The 16,359-nt window shown below is 40.4% G+C and overlaps 3 protein-coding genes across 47 annotated transcripts in view; all 3 read left to right on the top strand.

The window, feature by feature from the left end:
- Window positions 1-16,359, top strand: part of LOC100711027 (protocadherin gamma-C5) — a 285,882-nt gene that overhangs the window by 236,458 nt on the left and 33,065 nt on the right. The window contains exon 1 of one of the 45 annotated variants that reach the window (XM_019366007.2): window positions 13,672-16,354. The exons of 41 other annotated variants lie outside the window; for them this stretch is intronic. In XM_019366007.2, the coding sequence (XP_019221552.1) occupies window positions 13,856-16,354 (2,499 nt within the window). In that variant the 5' untranslated portion in view covers window positions 13,672-13,855. Of the gene's footprint in view, window positions 1-13,671; window positions 16,355-16,359 lie in introns of those variants that run through there. 3 more of the 45 variants (XM_019366021.2, XM_019366010.2, XM_019366030.2) reach the window with 3 other exon arrangements.
- Window positions 6,404-12,893, top strand: LOC102079397 (protocadherin gamma-C5). Its single transcript, XM_013271019.3, has 2 exons — window positions 6,404-9,011; window positions 12,864-12,893. Exons 1-2 carry the CDS (start codon window positions 6,543-6,545, stop codon window positions 12,876-12,878), a joined length of 2,484 nt encoding a protein of 827 aa, XP_013126473.3. The 5' UTR covers window positions 6,404-6,542; the 3' UTR covers window positions 12,879-12,893.
- On the top strand, window positions 10,210-12,893 carry LOC102079302 (protocadherin gamma-C5). The gene has a single exon (XM_013271020.3). The coding sequence runs from the start codon at window positions 10,389-10,391 to the stop codon at window positions 12,876-12,878; it is 2,490 nt and encodes an 829-aa protein (XP_013126474.3). The 5' UTR covers window positions 10,210-10,388; the 3' UTR covers window positions 12,879-12,893.

Below are 16,359 nucleotides of genomic sequence, written 5' to 3'. Positions count from 1 at the left end.
GTGTGAAATTGTAGCTGGACGCCACTCTTTATCAGTTATTCTGTCTACAGCACTCTTTCATTTTCCTCCTGATCTCATTTTCTGCATCCCTCCCCTCCCCCTCTCCAGCTGCACCACTCTGCTGCAGAGAGAGGAAAAAAAGACACACAGAGAAAGGGAGAGGAAGATTGCTCAATGTAGGACATTTTATCCAGTCTATAAAAAGGAATAACAAACCATTGGGTGTCTTTTCATCTGTGCATTTGGCTGCTATGTTTGTGACAAGAAGAAAAATCTCTTTTGTCCCACTTTTCTGTCTATTGCCAAGAGATTTGTTTGTACCCAGCAGTCTATAAATGTCTGCTTTAGCTGAACATGTTATGAGTGTGAATGTGCACATGTGTGAGAGCATCATTTCCCATCTCCTCTTCTGCTGGCTATTCATTCTCCATATTGTTTTTTTCTAGCTCCTTTTTTTGCCATCCCTGTTAGGTTGCAGGAAGCAGGGTGGGATGCAAGCAAAGGAGGTGGGATGTGTTACCATAGCAACAAGCTGACTCACGGGCAGGACTGTACCATTTTTTATGATGCCACAGGGGTTCGGCAGCAGATGTACCCTCTGGTACTTATTGGCTCTTTGGATTTGTGGCTAGAATGAGGAAAGGAAACACCCCTGTTATGGGAAAATAGGTGCAGCATCCTCAGACCTTGGGTGGCTAATGATGGAGAAAGGGGAGGGAGAGAGGGCTGTCATGGCTGTTTGTGATATTTTTTCTAATCTGTGCTACCCTGTGTGTTTTCTCACAACCCGTTTCAGCAACATGTTGTCTCTGATGACTATAATTCAACTGAGAATGACCCACTGAATGACGTGATTTCTATTTTAAAAATTTTTTTGTGGATTTTTAAAAGGAACAACAGCATTTTGGTGTCCTTTTGTCATTTCTTTGTGCACTTGCTAAGCTGTTTTGTGTTTCTAAGCAACACTGATCATGTATTACTTCCTGAAATGTGTTCATATGCCTAAATGGCAAGGTTATATAATGTACAGTTTAATGTATAATCCCAGTGTAATGAAAAGCAGTTGATGCTTTGCTTTGTCTTAGAGACTCAGAGTTCCCCCGCTAAGACACTCATCACACATGTCAGATGTGACAAACATGGGGCACAGTGCAAAGAATCTCATTAATATGCCATGGATTTAGCTCGGCATCGCCTTGAGGCCCTCTGCTGTTGTTATGGGGGTAGTGGCAGTTTTTGCACCAGTGCAGTGGTGTGATTTGATTCCTTTGACCTATTATCCCTCAGTAATGATCACAATAGTGTTCCTATTTGGGCTAAAATGGTTGTTGTAGTATCAAAGCATGTATGTGCCATGCATGTGCCTCTGTTTGAAGAGGTTAGCTGATTGTTTTGCCTGTAAATTGTTTCATGAATACTGATCAAAATGGATATTTTAGCTAAAACTGCTTGTGACAATGGTCTGTTTACTGTTATTACATATCCAACAGAGGTTATTTTTTATGTTATATAACATGATTTATTTTCTGATTTTTACAATAGTATCATCTGTTTTGGTTTTGATTTTTGTTAAACTAACAATATAGATATACTTTAAGTTTGTATCTGTAAATATCCCTTCTCTCTCCTTCACTCTCATACACACATTGGATCTTTTTATTAATACATACTTCAGACTCTGAGTACTAGATTGATACTTAATTGTTCCAGTCTTTTATCATTTAAGGTTGCAGCCTCCTTAATGTTTAACACTGTTTGAAAATATGGCACTTATTTTTATACATTTTTAAGATGGTATGAGGAAAACTTGTATCATGCTTTGTATTTCTTTTCTTTTTTCTGTCTTTTGATGTTTGGTACAATACATTTTGATGAGCACTTAATCATATCATTACCTCCCATGTAGAAATTTAATAGTTTGTGCGCACACAGAGCAGATAACACAGTCTATCTGAATAAATAGTTATTACACTCTTATTCACTGCACATCATTATAACCCCAGTTTATAGAATTAGTACTTTATGACTCACCACACAATCTTTTCACCCTGTTTTTTTTGTTTTTGTTTGTTTGTTTGTTTGTTTGTTTTTTGTAATGGTAAGTATGCTGGTAACCGTTCTTCCCACAGCCAGACTCTGGATAAAGACACCAGTCTAACTGATATCTTGTCTCTCTTGTTTTTCTCTTTCATGTTTTCTTTCCACTCATTGCTCTGCGCTGTTCCTGTTTCCTACCTCAATCCTGTTAAATCATGACTCACCAAATAAGGTAAGAAATATTTTTTATTCTTTTTGTACACTATTGCCATCAAAGACTTACATCCGTGCAAATTCTTCTGATTAAACAAGCAGGACAGAGTACTGATGCACTCACACAGGCACATCTTTTCAATCACATAAAACAACAGACTTTAAACACAAAATGGAACAATAACTTATTTTGCTGCAGTGTCCAAACACCACATAAGCAGATAATCATTCTTTGTTTGTTTGTTTTTGTTTTTTACAAGCAACACATCTCTTTGCATACCTCACAAAACATTTACCTCCACTGATTCAATCAGGCATCCATGGATGTGGCTTTTGTGACATCTGAGCACGTGTGACGGTGTGACTGGTTTATCGCTTAAGTAGCTTATCAATAAAATATAATTTGATTGTTGACTGGGGGCAAACACTTAATCACATTAATGCGCTCATAATTTAAGATCTCACTGTAGATTAGTAAGCCGTCAGCTCCGTTATAGATTTTAAAGGCCTCAAAGTGTTTTACATTTAAATAGGATATTTGTGCAGTACCTCTCACTGCAAACAAGTTCATTTGGTTTAAGGAATGTATTAGCAGGGAAGACCAGCTGCTACAGAACTCATGCCAGAATGAAGTTGCACGGATTATGCTGTCCAGTACCAAGAACTTTAGTCACTGGATTGATACTCTGGACCATCGACCACTATATAAGTAAGAAACCATTACATCATAGTGATTAAATAAGATATTGCAATCCAAATGATGAAGTACAGCTCAAGTAATAGGACAATAACCTACTAATGATGTTAGGCAATGTCTGTCTGTTTAGAATGATCAATTATGACTAGCTTGTTTTCAGTATTCTATTACCGGAAATTAACTCAAACTTAGTTAGGAGATATCAAAATAAAGATCAATAAACTGTTCTGCCAATTCAGCGCCTGGAGTGGGTGTATTGGATTTTATTTCATGAGGTGTCCTGTTTATGTTGCATTACACAGATAGGTATGGCTTTTATCAAGCCTACCTTATAGAAGGCAGGCTTGCCCCTCTTCTGATATAGAAGAGGGTCCAAAGTAACAGAAATATGCCACAGGGTCACAAACTGTTTCCCGCCAAAAGCACTATAAAGTTGTCACAACACCTGCCTACAAATAATTAAAGGTGCTGCTTTACAGTAACAGTATTTACATGACTTAATGCTTTAAAAAGCATTCATTTGTTCATGTGGGGTCACATGAACTATCAGAGGGGCATGAATTAATAATATTCTGACATATGTCTAAATGTCAGAACAATGCACTGATCAATACAACATGTAAAGGATTTTAGTCATGATTTCTAAATATTAATCATGTTCAAGTCTTCTTTGTTGTCAAATCTGCAGTTGCTGGAATGAATAAAAACAATTCCGCAGCAAATTTGTGCATTTATTAGAAATCTAGTTAATGTAATCGTGATTAACAAAGGATAAATAAAAATAAAATGGTGTTTTAAGAGTGATTATTAAAAAATGGAAAATGGTCTCAGAAATCTGAATATACTGGGCTTTAATGGAATGTGTCTGTTCTGCAATAAGTATAAAAACATACAGTATAATGTTTTGACAACATGACACATAATCAACAAGGAGAAATGCCTTGGAAGATTCCACAGATGTATATTATTCACATTTGGTTATTTTTACTTTTTAAAAGTGTAAAGAAATGTTCATATATGTACATCTGAAACTACTATTGAAAATGAAATATTATAGTGAACTCCAACTAAACAAAAAAAGAACAAAACTTTGCATTAAAAACATTTAAGTTATCAAATAAAAATAAAAACTACACTTCTGAAATAAAACTTTTATATCTTTATTGCTTAACAAACAACTGAGCAGATGTCAGTTTTTTTTCTTCTTGTTAAGTTTTTTTTTTTTAATTTGTAATTACAGTCAGAGATGCATGTGCTTTTTTAAGACTTTGTACATCTGCATGCCAGTGAGTCAACTGCCTTCAAAAAAGTGTTGTATTTTATTTGTAATAGTTGTTCTGAATAGCTTAAATCACACCTCTGTTAAATACCCTCCATATTATTATACTTCAGAAGACTAAAACTAAGAATGAAGCTACTGAAAAATAAGCTTAAATCTAACATTTTAAATCAGTAAACAGTAAACTGAAAGGAGAAACTTTGGAAACTAACATAAAATAGATGGAATTGAAAACTTGAACGTTCTTTCATTAAGCTACAGTTAGTTAATGTAGATTCATAGTAGTAGGTATACTACTACTGTCATTAGTCTTTCACTGGCATTATTTAATGAAACCTGCAGAAATATTTCCATATTTTATATAGTGACTATATAGGAGAGTATCTAGCTTCCCATCCTGTGTGTGATGTAGAAACTGATCCATTGATCAGCATTAGATGTGTACTGTGTGCTGGACAGTGAACACATGGAATATGGGGATTTTTAAGAGTGATTTCATTTGCAGAACTTTGCTTCCAGCTGTGTAAATCACAATTTCACTTTGAATAAATTCCTTGATCCTTGCAGATTTAATTAAATAACTTTAATTTACTAGCAGCTAAATACCAACCACAATAATTTAACTTTTGTTGAACAAGAACTGGTTTCAGAATTTTTAAGTTATCTTATGTCTCCGAGCCTTGGTTTTGCCCCATGACTAAATACGATAATATTAATATAACATTTAATACTATATGTGGCCAAATATTTTTTTAAATAAACGTCTAACCATACATTTTTTAAGCTTTTTATTTTACTGTTCTATCACCTTTTATGTTTACGTTTATTTATTTATATAGCACATTATGTAGATAATGTGTGCTGTAAACACACATTATCTACATGTGTGTTTACAGCAGTAAAATTTCATGGGTTGTGTTTGTGACGCAGTCTAGTCCTGTGTATTTTTGTGTACAGCTGAAAAAAATATCGAGTAGGCTGAGGTTTTATTTTCCAGGTCCGTCTTCAGTGGGAGCCTTGTAAGCTGGCTGTCTCTTCAGCAGCATGCAGCAGCAGCAGTTGGCCGCCTGTGTGGCGCTGTCCACACTGCTGGTGCTGAAAATAGCTCCAAAGAGCTCTCCCTCCTTCTCCTTCTCTCTCACACTGACTCTCTACATCTCCCTCTGTCGCCCACTTCTTATTAGAGAACATGACTACTTCAAATACTACAGCTTTACTCTTTCTTGTTTTTCGTATCGTACTGTAGGTATTTTTAATTGATGTGTTTGCAGTTTTTGTTAATTAATGTCGGCGTTTTGTACAATATTTAATATTGAGGGTTGTATTTTAAGCGCATAATGGCTATTTTCAGTAAAGGGATGGTGCACATAGATAGGGATGTCTATAAAAATCTCTAAAATAATTTGTGAATAGTTTTAAGTGTAGTATGAGTGTAGCATGATGCTGGCTCTCTATTAGTGTGTGTGAGAGAGAGAGGATCAGGCTGTGTTCATGTGGAGAGACAGAGAGAGAGAGAGAGCGGCTTCCTACGCCATCAACGCTCCCCTCCCCTCGCACTTGCGCTACCGACCTCCATACGGGTATTTTACTTTGGCTGCCGTCAGAATTATTTCTCTGAGGCGTGAGTTAGTGTCTGCAGGCTGCACTGGCTTGCTCTGGCCACAGGAAGGCAACGAAGAGCCTTGTCTGCCACAAAAGCTAGTGCATGCAGGCAGGTACATACAGGCAAGATCATTAACAAGAATAAGATACATACAATCAATAGATTAATGCAAATCATTATATTAATAATTTTGAAGTGATCACTCACTAAGTAGCTCCGATGACGCTATACATATTCATCTGTCAGCTATTAATAATAGCATAAAAAAGATATAAATATAATCACTGGATTATGTAGAATTATATTTATAGCCCCCAAAAAACATTTTTAAGATGACTGCAGATGCTGGATATACGGTTTCATTCATAGTAACTAACGATGTTTGATAATGTGTTTAATAATGGGAAATTCGATTATTTTTTTGTAGCTCTTGCTTTTGCGTCACTCCTTTGAAGATGTTCAGTGATGCCATGATTGGTGGAAATAGCTGTACTGCTCCCACCAATGAAATCCAGAGCTGTACAAAGAGATCTACTCCGTCTCACCGAGTAGCATCACCCTCTTAACCGTTACAGTGTTCTGCACTGGAGGGGGAGGATGCATATCCAGACACAAAGCATGACTTTCACTGTTATGTTTGAGGACGCATCTACCTTGGATTATAAACCTTCTATACTTAATCGGCTGAAAAGTTGGGACTGGAGTGAAAAGATATGGGATATACTGAACGTGAAATGATGTGGAACAGATTACCGACATGGCAGGTGTTTTTGTGGTGGCATCATTTCTTTCTTTTGTGGACTACAATAGACGGACAGACTCGCTACAGCATACCAGAAGAACTGAAACAGGGCTCTGTGGTAGGAAATATAGCCAAAGATTTGGGTTTGGTTGTGTCTGAACTGCATAGGCGTAAATTGCGGTTGACCTCGGAAGCTGGTAAGCAATATTTTAGTGTGGACTTGGGGAAGGGAGAACTGGTGGTCACCGATAGAATAGATAGGGAGGAAATGTGTGGGCAAAAACCATCGTGTTTATTGCCTCTGGAACTAGTTATTGATAACCCTCTACAGCTGCACAGAGTCGAAATTGAAATACAGGACACCAATGATAATGCTCCTAGTTTTCTTACAAAAGAAAAGGTGGTAAAAATTGCAGAGCTGGTAAATCCAGGTGCGCGATTTCCTTTAGAAAGTGCGCAGGATCCCGATGTCGGCGTTAATTCTGTGCGTTCTTACATGCTAACCAAAAACGACCATTTCAAACTGACTGTTAAAACTCACAAGGACGGAAGGAAGATCCCTGAATTAGTGCTTGAAAAACCTCTTGATCGAGAAAAGATGCCTGTACATAATCTCATCCTCACCGCTGTAGATGGTGGAGATCCGGTGCGTTCAGGGACATCTGAAATTACAGTTATAGTACTTGACATCAATGACAATGCTCCCCAGTTTGAAAAACAAGTGTATGAGACTAATGTTAGTGAGAAAGCAACACCCGGGACTGAAATACTGCACCTTAAGGCCACGGATGCAGACGAAGGAGTAAATGGAGAAATCGAATATATTTTTGCAGAGCAAACATCGGATTTGGTTTTATCGTTATTTGCCATTGAATCTTCTACTGGCACTATAGTTGTTAGAGGAAATTTAGACCATGAAACAAACTCTTTACATAGATTTGATATTACTGCCAAAGACAAAGGAAATCCTCAAATGGATGGGCACTGTGGGATCGAAATTAAAATACTTGACATTAACGACAATAATCCTGAAATCATTGTTACATCTTTAACATCTCCTGTTCCAGAAGACTCTGCAGTCGGGACAGTTATTGCATTAATAAGTGCAAAAGACCCAGATTCTGGTGACAATGGCAAAGTTATGCTGACCTTATCCCCCAAATCCCCCTTTAAGTTAAACCCTTCCGTTTCTAACCATTATTCATTAGTGACAAATGGGCGTCTTGACCGTGAAAAAAACGCCCAATATAGAGTTAAAATAAGTGCTTCTGACTCAGGAAACCCCGCATTAACAAGTGAAAAAATAATACTCGTTGAATTGTCAGATGTAAATGACAACCCACCAGTTTTCTCCAAGCCCTCTTATCTCATTTATGTAAAAGAAAACCATCCTCCTGGGAAAATTTTGTGCTCTGTGTCCGCAACTGATCCTGATGCCGGTGAAAACGCAAAGGTCTCTTACTCTATACTGGATTCTAAAGTGCAGGACGTTTCTGTCTCGTCGTATGTTTACATTAACTCAGATAACGGCAGCATCTACAGCATGCACTCGTTTGACTATGAGAAACTGAAGGTGTTTCAGATTCAGGTTCAGGCAAAGGATCAGGGCTCTCCGTCTCTCAGCAGCAACGCCACTGTCCATGTTTTCATCCTGGACCAGAACGACAATGCCCCCGCTGTTATTTACCCCTCCTCCGCTGCCATGGGCTCGCTATCTCATCAGAGGATGCCTCGCTCCGCGAAAGCGGGTCACCTGGTTACCAAGGTGACGGCCGTGGACGCTGATTCGGGCCATAACGCCTGGATCTCCTACAGACTGGCGGAGGCCACAGACGCCTCTCTCTTTACTGTCAATCTGTACACAGGGGAGGTGAGGACTAAACGCGCTGTGTCCGAGCAGGACGACTCCTCCCAGAGGCTCCTTATAGAGATCAAGGACGACGGGGAACCGATCCAGTCCTCCACAGTCACGGTGTCCATCATTCTGGAGGACGGCCTCCATGAGCCCATCTTAGACCTCCGACATAAAGTGGCCGAGCCCAGCAAGAAAACTGGAAGAATCACCCTTTATTTGATTCTCTCTCTGGCCTCGGTGTCCGTGCTGTCTCTGGTCACTTTCCTCATCTTAGCGGTTAAATGCATCAGGAACAGCAGGAGCAGCAGCACGTGCTGCATGAGACGGACCGACTCTGATGATTACAAGAACCCCAACAGAAATTTGCAGATTCAGCTCAACACTGATGGACCTATAAAGTACGTGGAGGTCCTGGGAGGAGACATGCTGTCTCAGAGTCAGTCCTTCAGGTCCTGTATGTCCCCGATGTCAGAGTACAGCGATTTCACTCTGATTAAACCCAGCAGCACCACAGACTTTAAGGAGGTGATCAGTGTCCTGGATGCTTCTTTACCCGACAGCACCTGGACCTTTGAGAGCCAGCAGGTGAGCATAGAATACTAAGAGAAGTGATAAATAAAATTTTGAAAGATCACTGATTGTGCCGCAGCAGAATTCAAAAAAGAGTCATATTTTACTTACAAGTTTTGAATGAGTAAAGAGCTTCTTATAAACTTATAGACTGTACTACGTAGTGTAGAACACCAACGGTGATTTTTTTTCAGTATACTGGCAACATTAGATGTAAGCTATGAGTTCTTTTGAGCAGAATATAGATAATAAAACCGCATGCGGGCAGATAACAATTTATTTTAAGGTTTGCATATTTAAATGACACACTGTGTTTTAAATATGCAAATCTAATATTCGTGGTTAGAGTAAAGTCTTTCAATAAACCCAAAACAATGCACAAAGGCTCTTCCAAATTGTTCAGCACCGTGAAGGTGGACAGCGACGCTTATTGGAATGCATGCTCTGTTTGAAACACACATACATTTTACACGTGGCTGTAGTACAGACATGCAGTTACATGGGATGCCCATTAATTACACATCTTCCACTAAATTTCGTTGACTGGATTAATTAATAATGGAATAGTAGAAAAGCAACAGTGATTTTTTTTCAGTCTACTGGCAATGTTAGATGTAGGCTCAGAGTTCTTTTGAGCACAAATATAGATAACAAAACGCAAGCGAGCAGAACAACATATTTTAAGGTTTTATTTTAAGGTAGCACACTGTGATGTTTTATTCCCATCTTTCAATAAACCTTGAACAGTGCACAAAGGCTCTTCCAAATAGTTCAGCACCATGAAAGTGGACAGCGACTCTTTCTGGAATGCATGCTCTGTTTAAAAAACAAGAAGGCAGTTGAATCGGATGTCTATCAAATAAATGTCTTTCTCTAAATTATTTTATGGGATTAATTAATAATGTTATTGTGGGGGGAAATGTTATTCTTATATTAAGTTTATAAGACGGGCTTTATTTTTTCATTCTTACATTCAGTCATTCATTCATTTATTCGTTCATTGACGATATCGCATGTTTGCTTTACATTCCGTAAAGTCCAGTAATTCGTGATTATTACCTGTGGTCAAAGTGAATCCACGGAGGGAGAGAACAGATGCTGTGGCTTTAAGAGTGTCGATCGGTTTCCTTTTTATTGGATGACAGAGGTGGATGATGCGCACCAATAGGATTCAGAACTGTACAAAGCAATCTAGTCCCTGCCCCCATTCATTCTCGGTACTCCAACACTTACAACGAAGAGAGGCAGAAGACCGAAGGAGCAATGTGCTCATATTTTATAATGTTACGGTTTTATATGTGTCCTCAATAATATGTGGGAATGGTTCTATGGGAATCATACCTGCGATGATGGATTTCAGAATTTTTCAGTGCATTATGTCAATTGGAATTAATGTTTTATAACGGACCGAGGATGACAAAGAGAAAGGGATGTCGAAACTGGAGATGGCTGGCTCTTTGGTGGCATCATTTCTTTCTTTTGTGGAGTACAATAGACGGACAAACTCGTTACAGCATCACAGAGGAGCTAAAACAGGGCTCTGTGGTAGGAAACCTTGCCAAAGATCTGGGTTTAGGATTATCTGAAATTTTTGACCGTAAGCTGCATGTCGCCTCCGAGGCTGGTGAGCAGTATTTCAGCGTGGATGCGGGGAAAGGCGAGCTGGTGGTGAATGACAGAATAGACAGAGAGGCTTTATGCGGACAAAGCGCCAGCTGTGTGTTACCTCTGCAGGTTGTAATTGAAGACCCGCTACAACTTTTTCGAGTTGAAGTCGATATTCAAGACATTAATGATAATGCACCGAGATTTCCGTCGAATGAAATTACATTGGAAATTGCAGAATCGACAGTTGTGGGGGTTCATTTTCCACTAGAAAGCGCAATAGATCCAGATGTTGGCAGTAATTCCCTGAAGTCATATACTCTTAGTAAAGACGAATGTTTTACTATTAGAGTGAAAGAGGTTGCTGGTGGAAGGAAGGTCCCTGAATTGATTTTAGCAAAAGTTTTAGACAGAGAAAAGAAGGCTGTTCACAAGCTTCTTTTGACAGCTCTGGATGGAGGAAGCCCGGTAAGATCTGGGACTGCACAGATAACTATTAGTGTCCTTGACATCAACGATAATGTTCCCGCTTTCGAAAAAACGTCATATAAAGTATCTGTTAGTGAAAATGCCGTAGAAGGTGCGTTAATAGTACAAACAAAAGCGACAGACATGGATGATGGCCAAAACGGTGAAATTGAATATTCGTTTGGAGCACATACATCAGATGCAATGATGTCTACTTTCATTATCGATCATATATCTGGAACCATATTTCTTAAAGGAAAGTTAGATTTCGAAGCGAATGCAAATTATGAATTAGACATAAGTGCGAAAGATAAAGGCATTCCGAGAATGGAGGGGCATTGTACTGTTCATGTGGAAGTTATAGACGTCAATGACAACGCGCCAGAAATTATACTCACCTCTCATCCTAAGCCGGTGCGAGAAGACTCCCCAAATGGCACAGTAGTGGCATTAATCAGTGCAAGAGATCTTGACTCTGGTGATAATGGTAAAGTAAGATTACAGCTTCCTAAAACCTCTCAGTTTGCCCTGAAACCTTCTTTTTCGCATAATTACGCACTGGTTACCAGCGGTCCTTTAGACCGAGAAAAAGTCTCGGAATATAATATAGAAATAACAGCTACTGATTCAGGCTCTCCCCCTCTGTCCAGTAGGAAAATCATACCTGTCACTATCACTGATGTTAATGACAACGCCCCCGTATTCACTCAGAAAACCTATCATGTGTATTTAAAAGAGAATGGAGTACCAGGCGCTATCCTGTACTCAGTATCAGCATCTGACCTGGATTTTGGTGAAAACGCAAAGGTCTCTTACTCTATACTGGATTCTAAAGTGCAGGACGTTTCTGTCTCATCGTATGTTTACATTAACTCAGATAACGGCAGCATCTACAGCATGCACTCGTTTGACTATGAGAAACTGAAGGTGTTTCAGATTCAGGTTCAGGCAAAGGATCAGGGCTCTCCGTCTCTCAGCAGCAACGCCACTGTCCATGTTTTTATCCTGGACCAGAATGACAATGCCCCCGCTGTTATTTACCCCTCCTCCGCTGCCATGGGCTCCCTCTCTCATCAGAGGATGCCTCGCTCCGCGAAAGCGGGTCACCTGGTTACCAAGGTGACGGCTGTGGACGCTGACTCCGGCCATAACGCCTGGCTCTCCTACAGACTGGCGGAGGCCACAGACGCCTCTCTCTTCACTGTCAATCTGTACACAGGGGAGGTGAGGACTAAACGCGCTGTGTCCGAGCAGGACGACTCCTCTCAGAGGCTCCTTATAGAGATCAAGGACGACGGGGAACCGATCCAGTCCTCCACAGTCACGGTGTCCATCATACTGGAGGACGGTCTCCATGAGCCCATCTTAGACCTCCGACATAAAGCGGCCGAGCCCAGCAAGAAAACTGGAAGAATCACCCTTTATTTGATTCTCTCTCTGGCCTCGGTGTCCGTGCTGTCTCTGCTCACTTTCTTCATCTTAGCGGTTAAATGCATCAGGAACAGCAGGAGCAGCAGCACGTGCTGCATGAGACGGACTGACTCTGATGATTACAAGAACCCCAACAGAAACCTGCAGATTCAGCTCAACACTGATGGACCTATAAAGTACGTGGAGGTCCTGGGAGGAGACATGCTGTCTCAGAGTCAGTCCTTCAGGTCCTGTATGTCTCCAATGTCAGAGTACAGCGATTTCACTCTGATTAAACCCAGCAGCACCACAGACTTTAAGGAGGTGATCAGTGTCCTGGATGCTTCTTTACCCGACAGCACCTGGACCTTTGAGAGCCAGCAGGTGAGGCGAAAATGAAATACTTTTTTTTCTCATAATCTTCAAAACCTCACCATTTGAAGTCTGTACCATCAAAGCAATTGAATTGATATGATGTTTTAAGTGGTTCAAAGCAAAATCTTATGCTTACACATTTGTCACGATTATATATATCATTATTTGTCATGATATATATATATATATATATATATATATTTTGTTTCTTCACAAGACTGAAATACAAGCACATTCTTTAGACAGAGCTTTCTGAGTATTATGCACAAATTGAAACCATTCTAACTGCTAATAACTTTTGATCCTCATAGGATATTTGACATATTTCAGTATTAGAGTTGTTGAATACTCGGCGCGATTCGATTGTTTGGATGTTCGGTATAGGACAGTGACAAGCAATTGAACAGCTTCAAAAAACAGTGTAAAAAGATGTACGTTTGTTTTCAGAATACAGCAGTGGTACATATTTCAATTTAATCTAACATTTTACTGTAGTGAATATTCCATTTAATGTTATTTCTTAGGTTTAATTTTTAAACAACTTGCCAATTTAAAGTTAATGTTATTGTAGAAACTGTAATATAAATTAAATAAGATTAATTATTGTAAGAACGCGTTAAAATAAAAAGAAGAACGGTGCTTATTTTTGAGTTAACTGTTCAGTATTATTGAATTTTTCATCTTTGATCACCCGTGTGTGTGTCCTGTGTTATAGTCTTTGTGCTGGGTCGATAATATGCATTTCTCTGTCGTATTGGATGCGGGGTCAGTGTTGTGAGCCAATAGCATGGGAGGCTGTACAAAGAGATCTACTCCCTCCCCCATCCATCCTCCTCACTGTAGCCAGTGCTTCTAGCGCGAGATGAGAAAAGGATGCGTTTAAACACTGGGATTAAATAATATACCATTACTACACTTCTCATGATGTATGAACGACTATTTATTTCCCGTTCCACGAGTTCCTCGTTAATGGATTTCTCACCAGACTGTTTTTTTTCTAAATGATGTTTCCATGGGGAATAACGCTGAATTCTAGCGGATCGGGGATGACAAAGAGAATGGGATACAGAGACTGGAGATGGCTGGCGCTTTGGTGGCATTATGTGTTCTTTTTATGGAGTACAGTAAATGGACAGACTCGCTACAGTATCCCAGAAGAGCTGGAAAGAGGCTCCTTGGTTGGAAATCTTGCCAAAGATTTGGGTTTAGGACTGTCAGATATTTTTTACCGTAATCTGCGTGTCGCCTCTGAGGCTGGTGAGCAGTATTTCAGCTTGGATGCGGGGAAGGGTGAGCTTTTAGTGAATGACAGAATAGACAGAGAGGCTTTGTGTGGACAAAGCGCCAGCTGTGTGTTACCTCTGCAGGTTGTTATAGAAAATCCGCTACAGTTACACCGGATCGAAGTGGAAATTAGAGACGTAAATGACAATGCCCCTAGTTTTCTAAAAAGTGATCACATAATTGAAATAGCCGAATCCACAGCTGTAGGTGTTCGTTTTCCCTTAGAGATGGCAGTGGATCCCGACGTAGGGAGTAATGGACTAAAAACATACACACTAAGTAAAGATGAGTGCTTCAGTCTAAAAGTTAAAGAAATTGAAAATGGAGGGAAAATACCCGAATTAGTATTGAATAACTCTTTAGATCGCGAGAAAAAATCTACTCACAATTTATTTCTTACTGCCATAGACGGAGGTAATCCTGTCAAGACCGGAACTTCCAAAATAATTATAACTGTGCTTGACATCAATGACAATGTGCCATTATTCGAAAACAGTTTTTATAAAATCGCTGTTAAAGAAAACATTGCAAATGGCTCTTTTGTTATTACAACAAAAGCAACAGACATAGATGAGGGTCCGAATGGAGACATTGAGTACTCGCTTGGTATACACACGCCGCCATCAGTGGTCTCGTTGTTTTATATTGATACTGTAACCGGGGATATATATCTTAAACAGCAATTGGACCACGAAATTCAGACATCATATCGTATAGATATTAGTGCAACAGATAAAGGCTTCCCTAAAATGGAGGGTCGCTGTACTGTCCAGGTGGATGTATTAGACGTAAATGATAACGCGCCAGAAATTGTACTCACTTCAAAATCAACTTCTGTGCCCGAAGACTCTCGCAGCGGCACTGTGGTGGCTTTGCTCAGCGTTCGTGACCTCGATTCCGGTGATAATGGCAAAGTCACCTTACAACTTCCCAAAACGTCTCCATTCACTCTGAAACCTTCGTTTTCTAATAATTACGCACTGGTTACCAACGGCACTTTAGACCGAGAGAGATATTCAGAGTATAATATAGAAATCAAAGCCACTGATTCAGGGTCTCCTCCTCTGTCCAGTAAGAAAACTATACCTGTCACTATCACTGATGTAAATGACAATGCTCCTGTATTCATTCAGAAAACCTATAATGTGTATTTAAAAGAGAATGGAGTACCAGGCTCTATCCTGTACTCAGTATCAGCATCTGACCTGGATTTTGGTGAAAACGCAAAGGTCTCTTACTCTATACTGGATTCTAAAGTGCAGGACGTTTCTGTCTCATCGTATGTTTACATTAACTCAGATAACGGCAGCATCTACAGCATGCACTCGTTTGACTATGAGAAACTGAAGGTGTTTCAGATTCAGGTTCAGGCAAAGGATCAGGGCTCTCCGTCTCTCAGCAGCAACGCCACTGTCCATGTTTTTATCCTGGACCAGAATGACAATGCCCCCGCTGTTATTTACCCCTCCTCCGCTGCCATGGGCTCCCTCTCTCATCAGAGGATGCCTCGCTCCGCGAAAGCGGGTCACCTGGTTACCAAGGTGACGGCTGTGGACGCTGATTCGGGCCATAACGCCTGGATCTCCTACAGACTGGCGGAGGCCACAGACGCCTCTCTCTTCACTGTCAATCTGTACACAGGGGAGGTGAGGACTAAACGCGCTGTGTCCGAGCAGGACGACTCCTCTCAGAGGCTCCTTATAGAGATCAAGGACGACGGGGAACCGATCCAGTCCTCCACAGTCACGGTGTCCATCATACTGGAGGACGGTCTCCATGAGCCCATCTTAGACCTCCGACATAAAGCGGCCGAGCCCAGCAAGAAAACTGGGAGAATCACCCTGTATTTGATTCTCTCTCTGGCCTCGGTGTCCGTGCTGTCTCTGCTCACTTTCCTCATCTTAGCGGTTAAATGCATCAGGAACAGCAGGAGCAGCAGCACGTGCTGCATGAGACGGACTGACTCTGATGATTACAAGAACCCCAACAGAAACCTGCAAATTCAGCTCAACACTGATGGACCTATAAAGTACGTGGAGGTCCTGGGAGGAGACATGCTGTCTCAGAGTCAGTCCTTCAGGTCCTGTATGTCTCCAATGTCAGAGTACAGCGATTTCACTCTGATTAAACCCAGCAGCACCACAGACTTTAAGGAGGTGATCAGTGTCCTGGATGCTTCTTTGCCCGACAGCACCTGGACCTTTGAGAGCCAGCAGGTGAG

Source organism: Oreochromis niloticus, linkage group LG2, assembly GCF_001858045.2.
Source record: "Oreochromis niloticus isolate F11D_XX linkage group LG2, O_niloticus_UMD_NMBU, whole genome shotgun sequence".
NCBI classification, from domain to species: domain Eukaryota; kingdom Metazoa; phylum Chordata; class Actinopteri; order Cichliformes; family Cichlidae; genus Oreochromis; species Oreochromis niloticus.
This window is presented reverse-complemented; position numbering and strand designations above follow the sequence as displayed.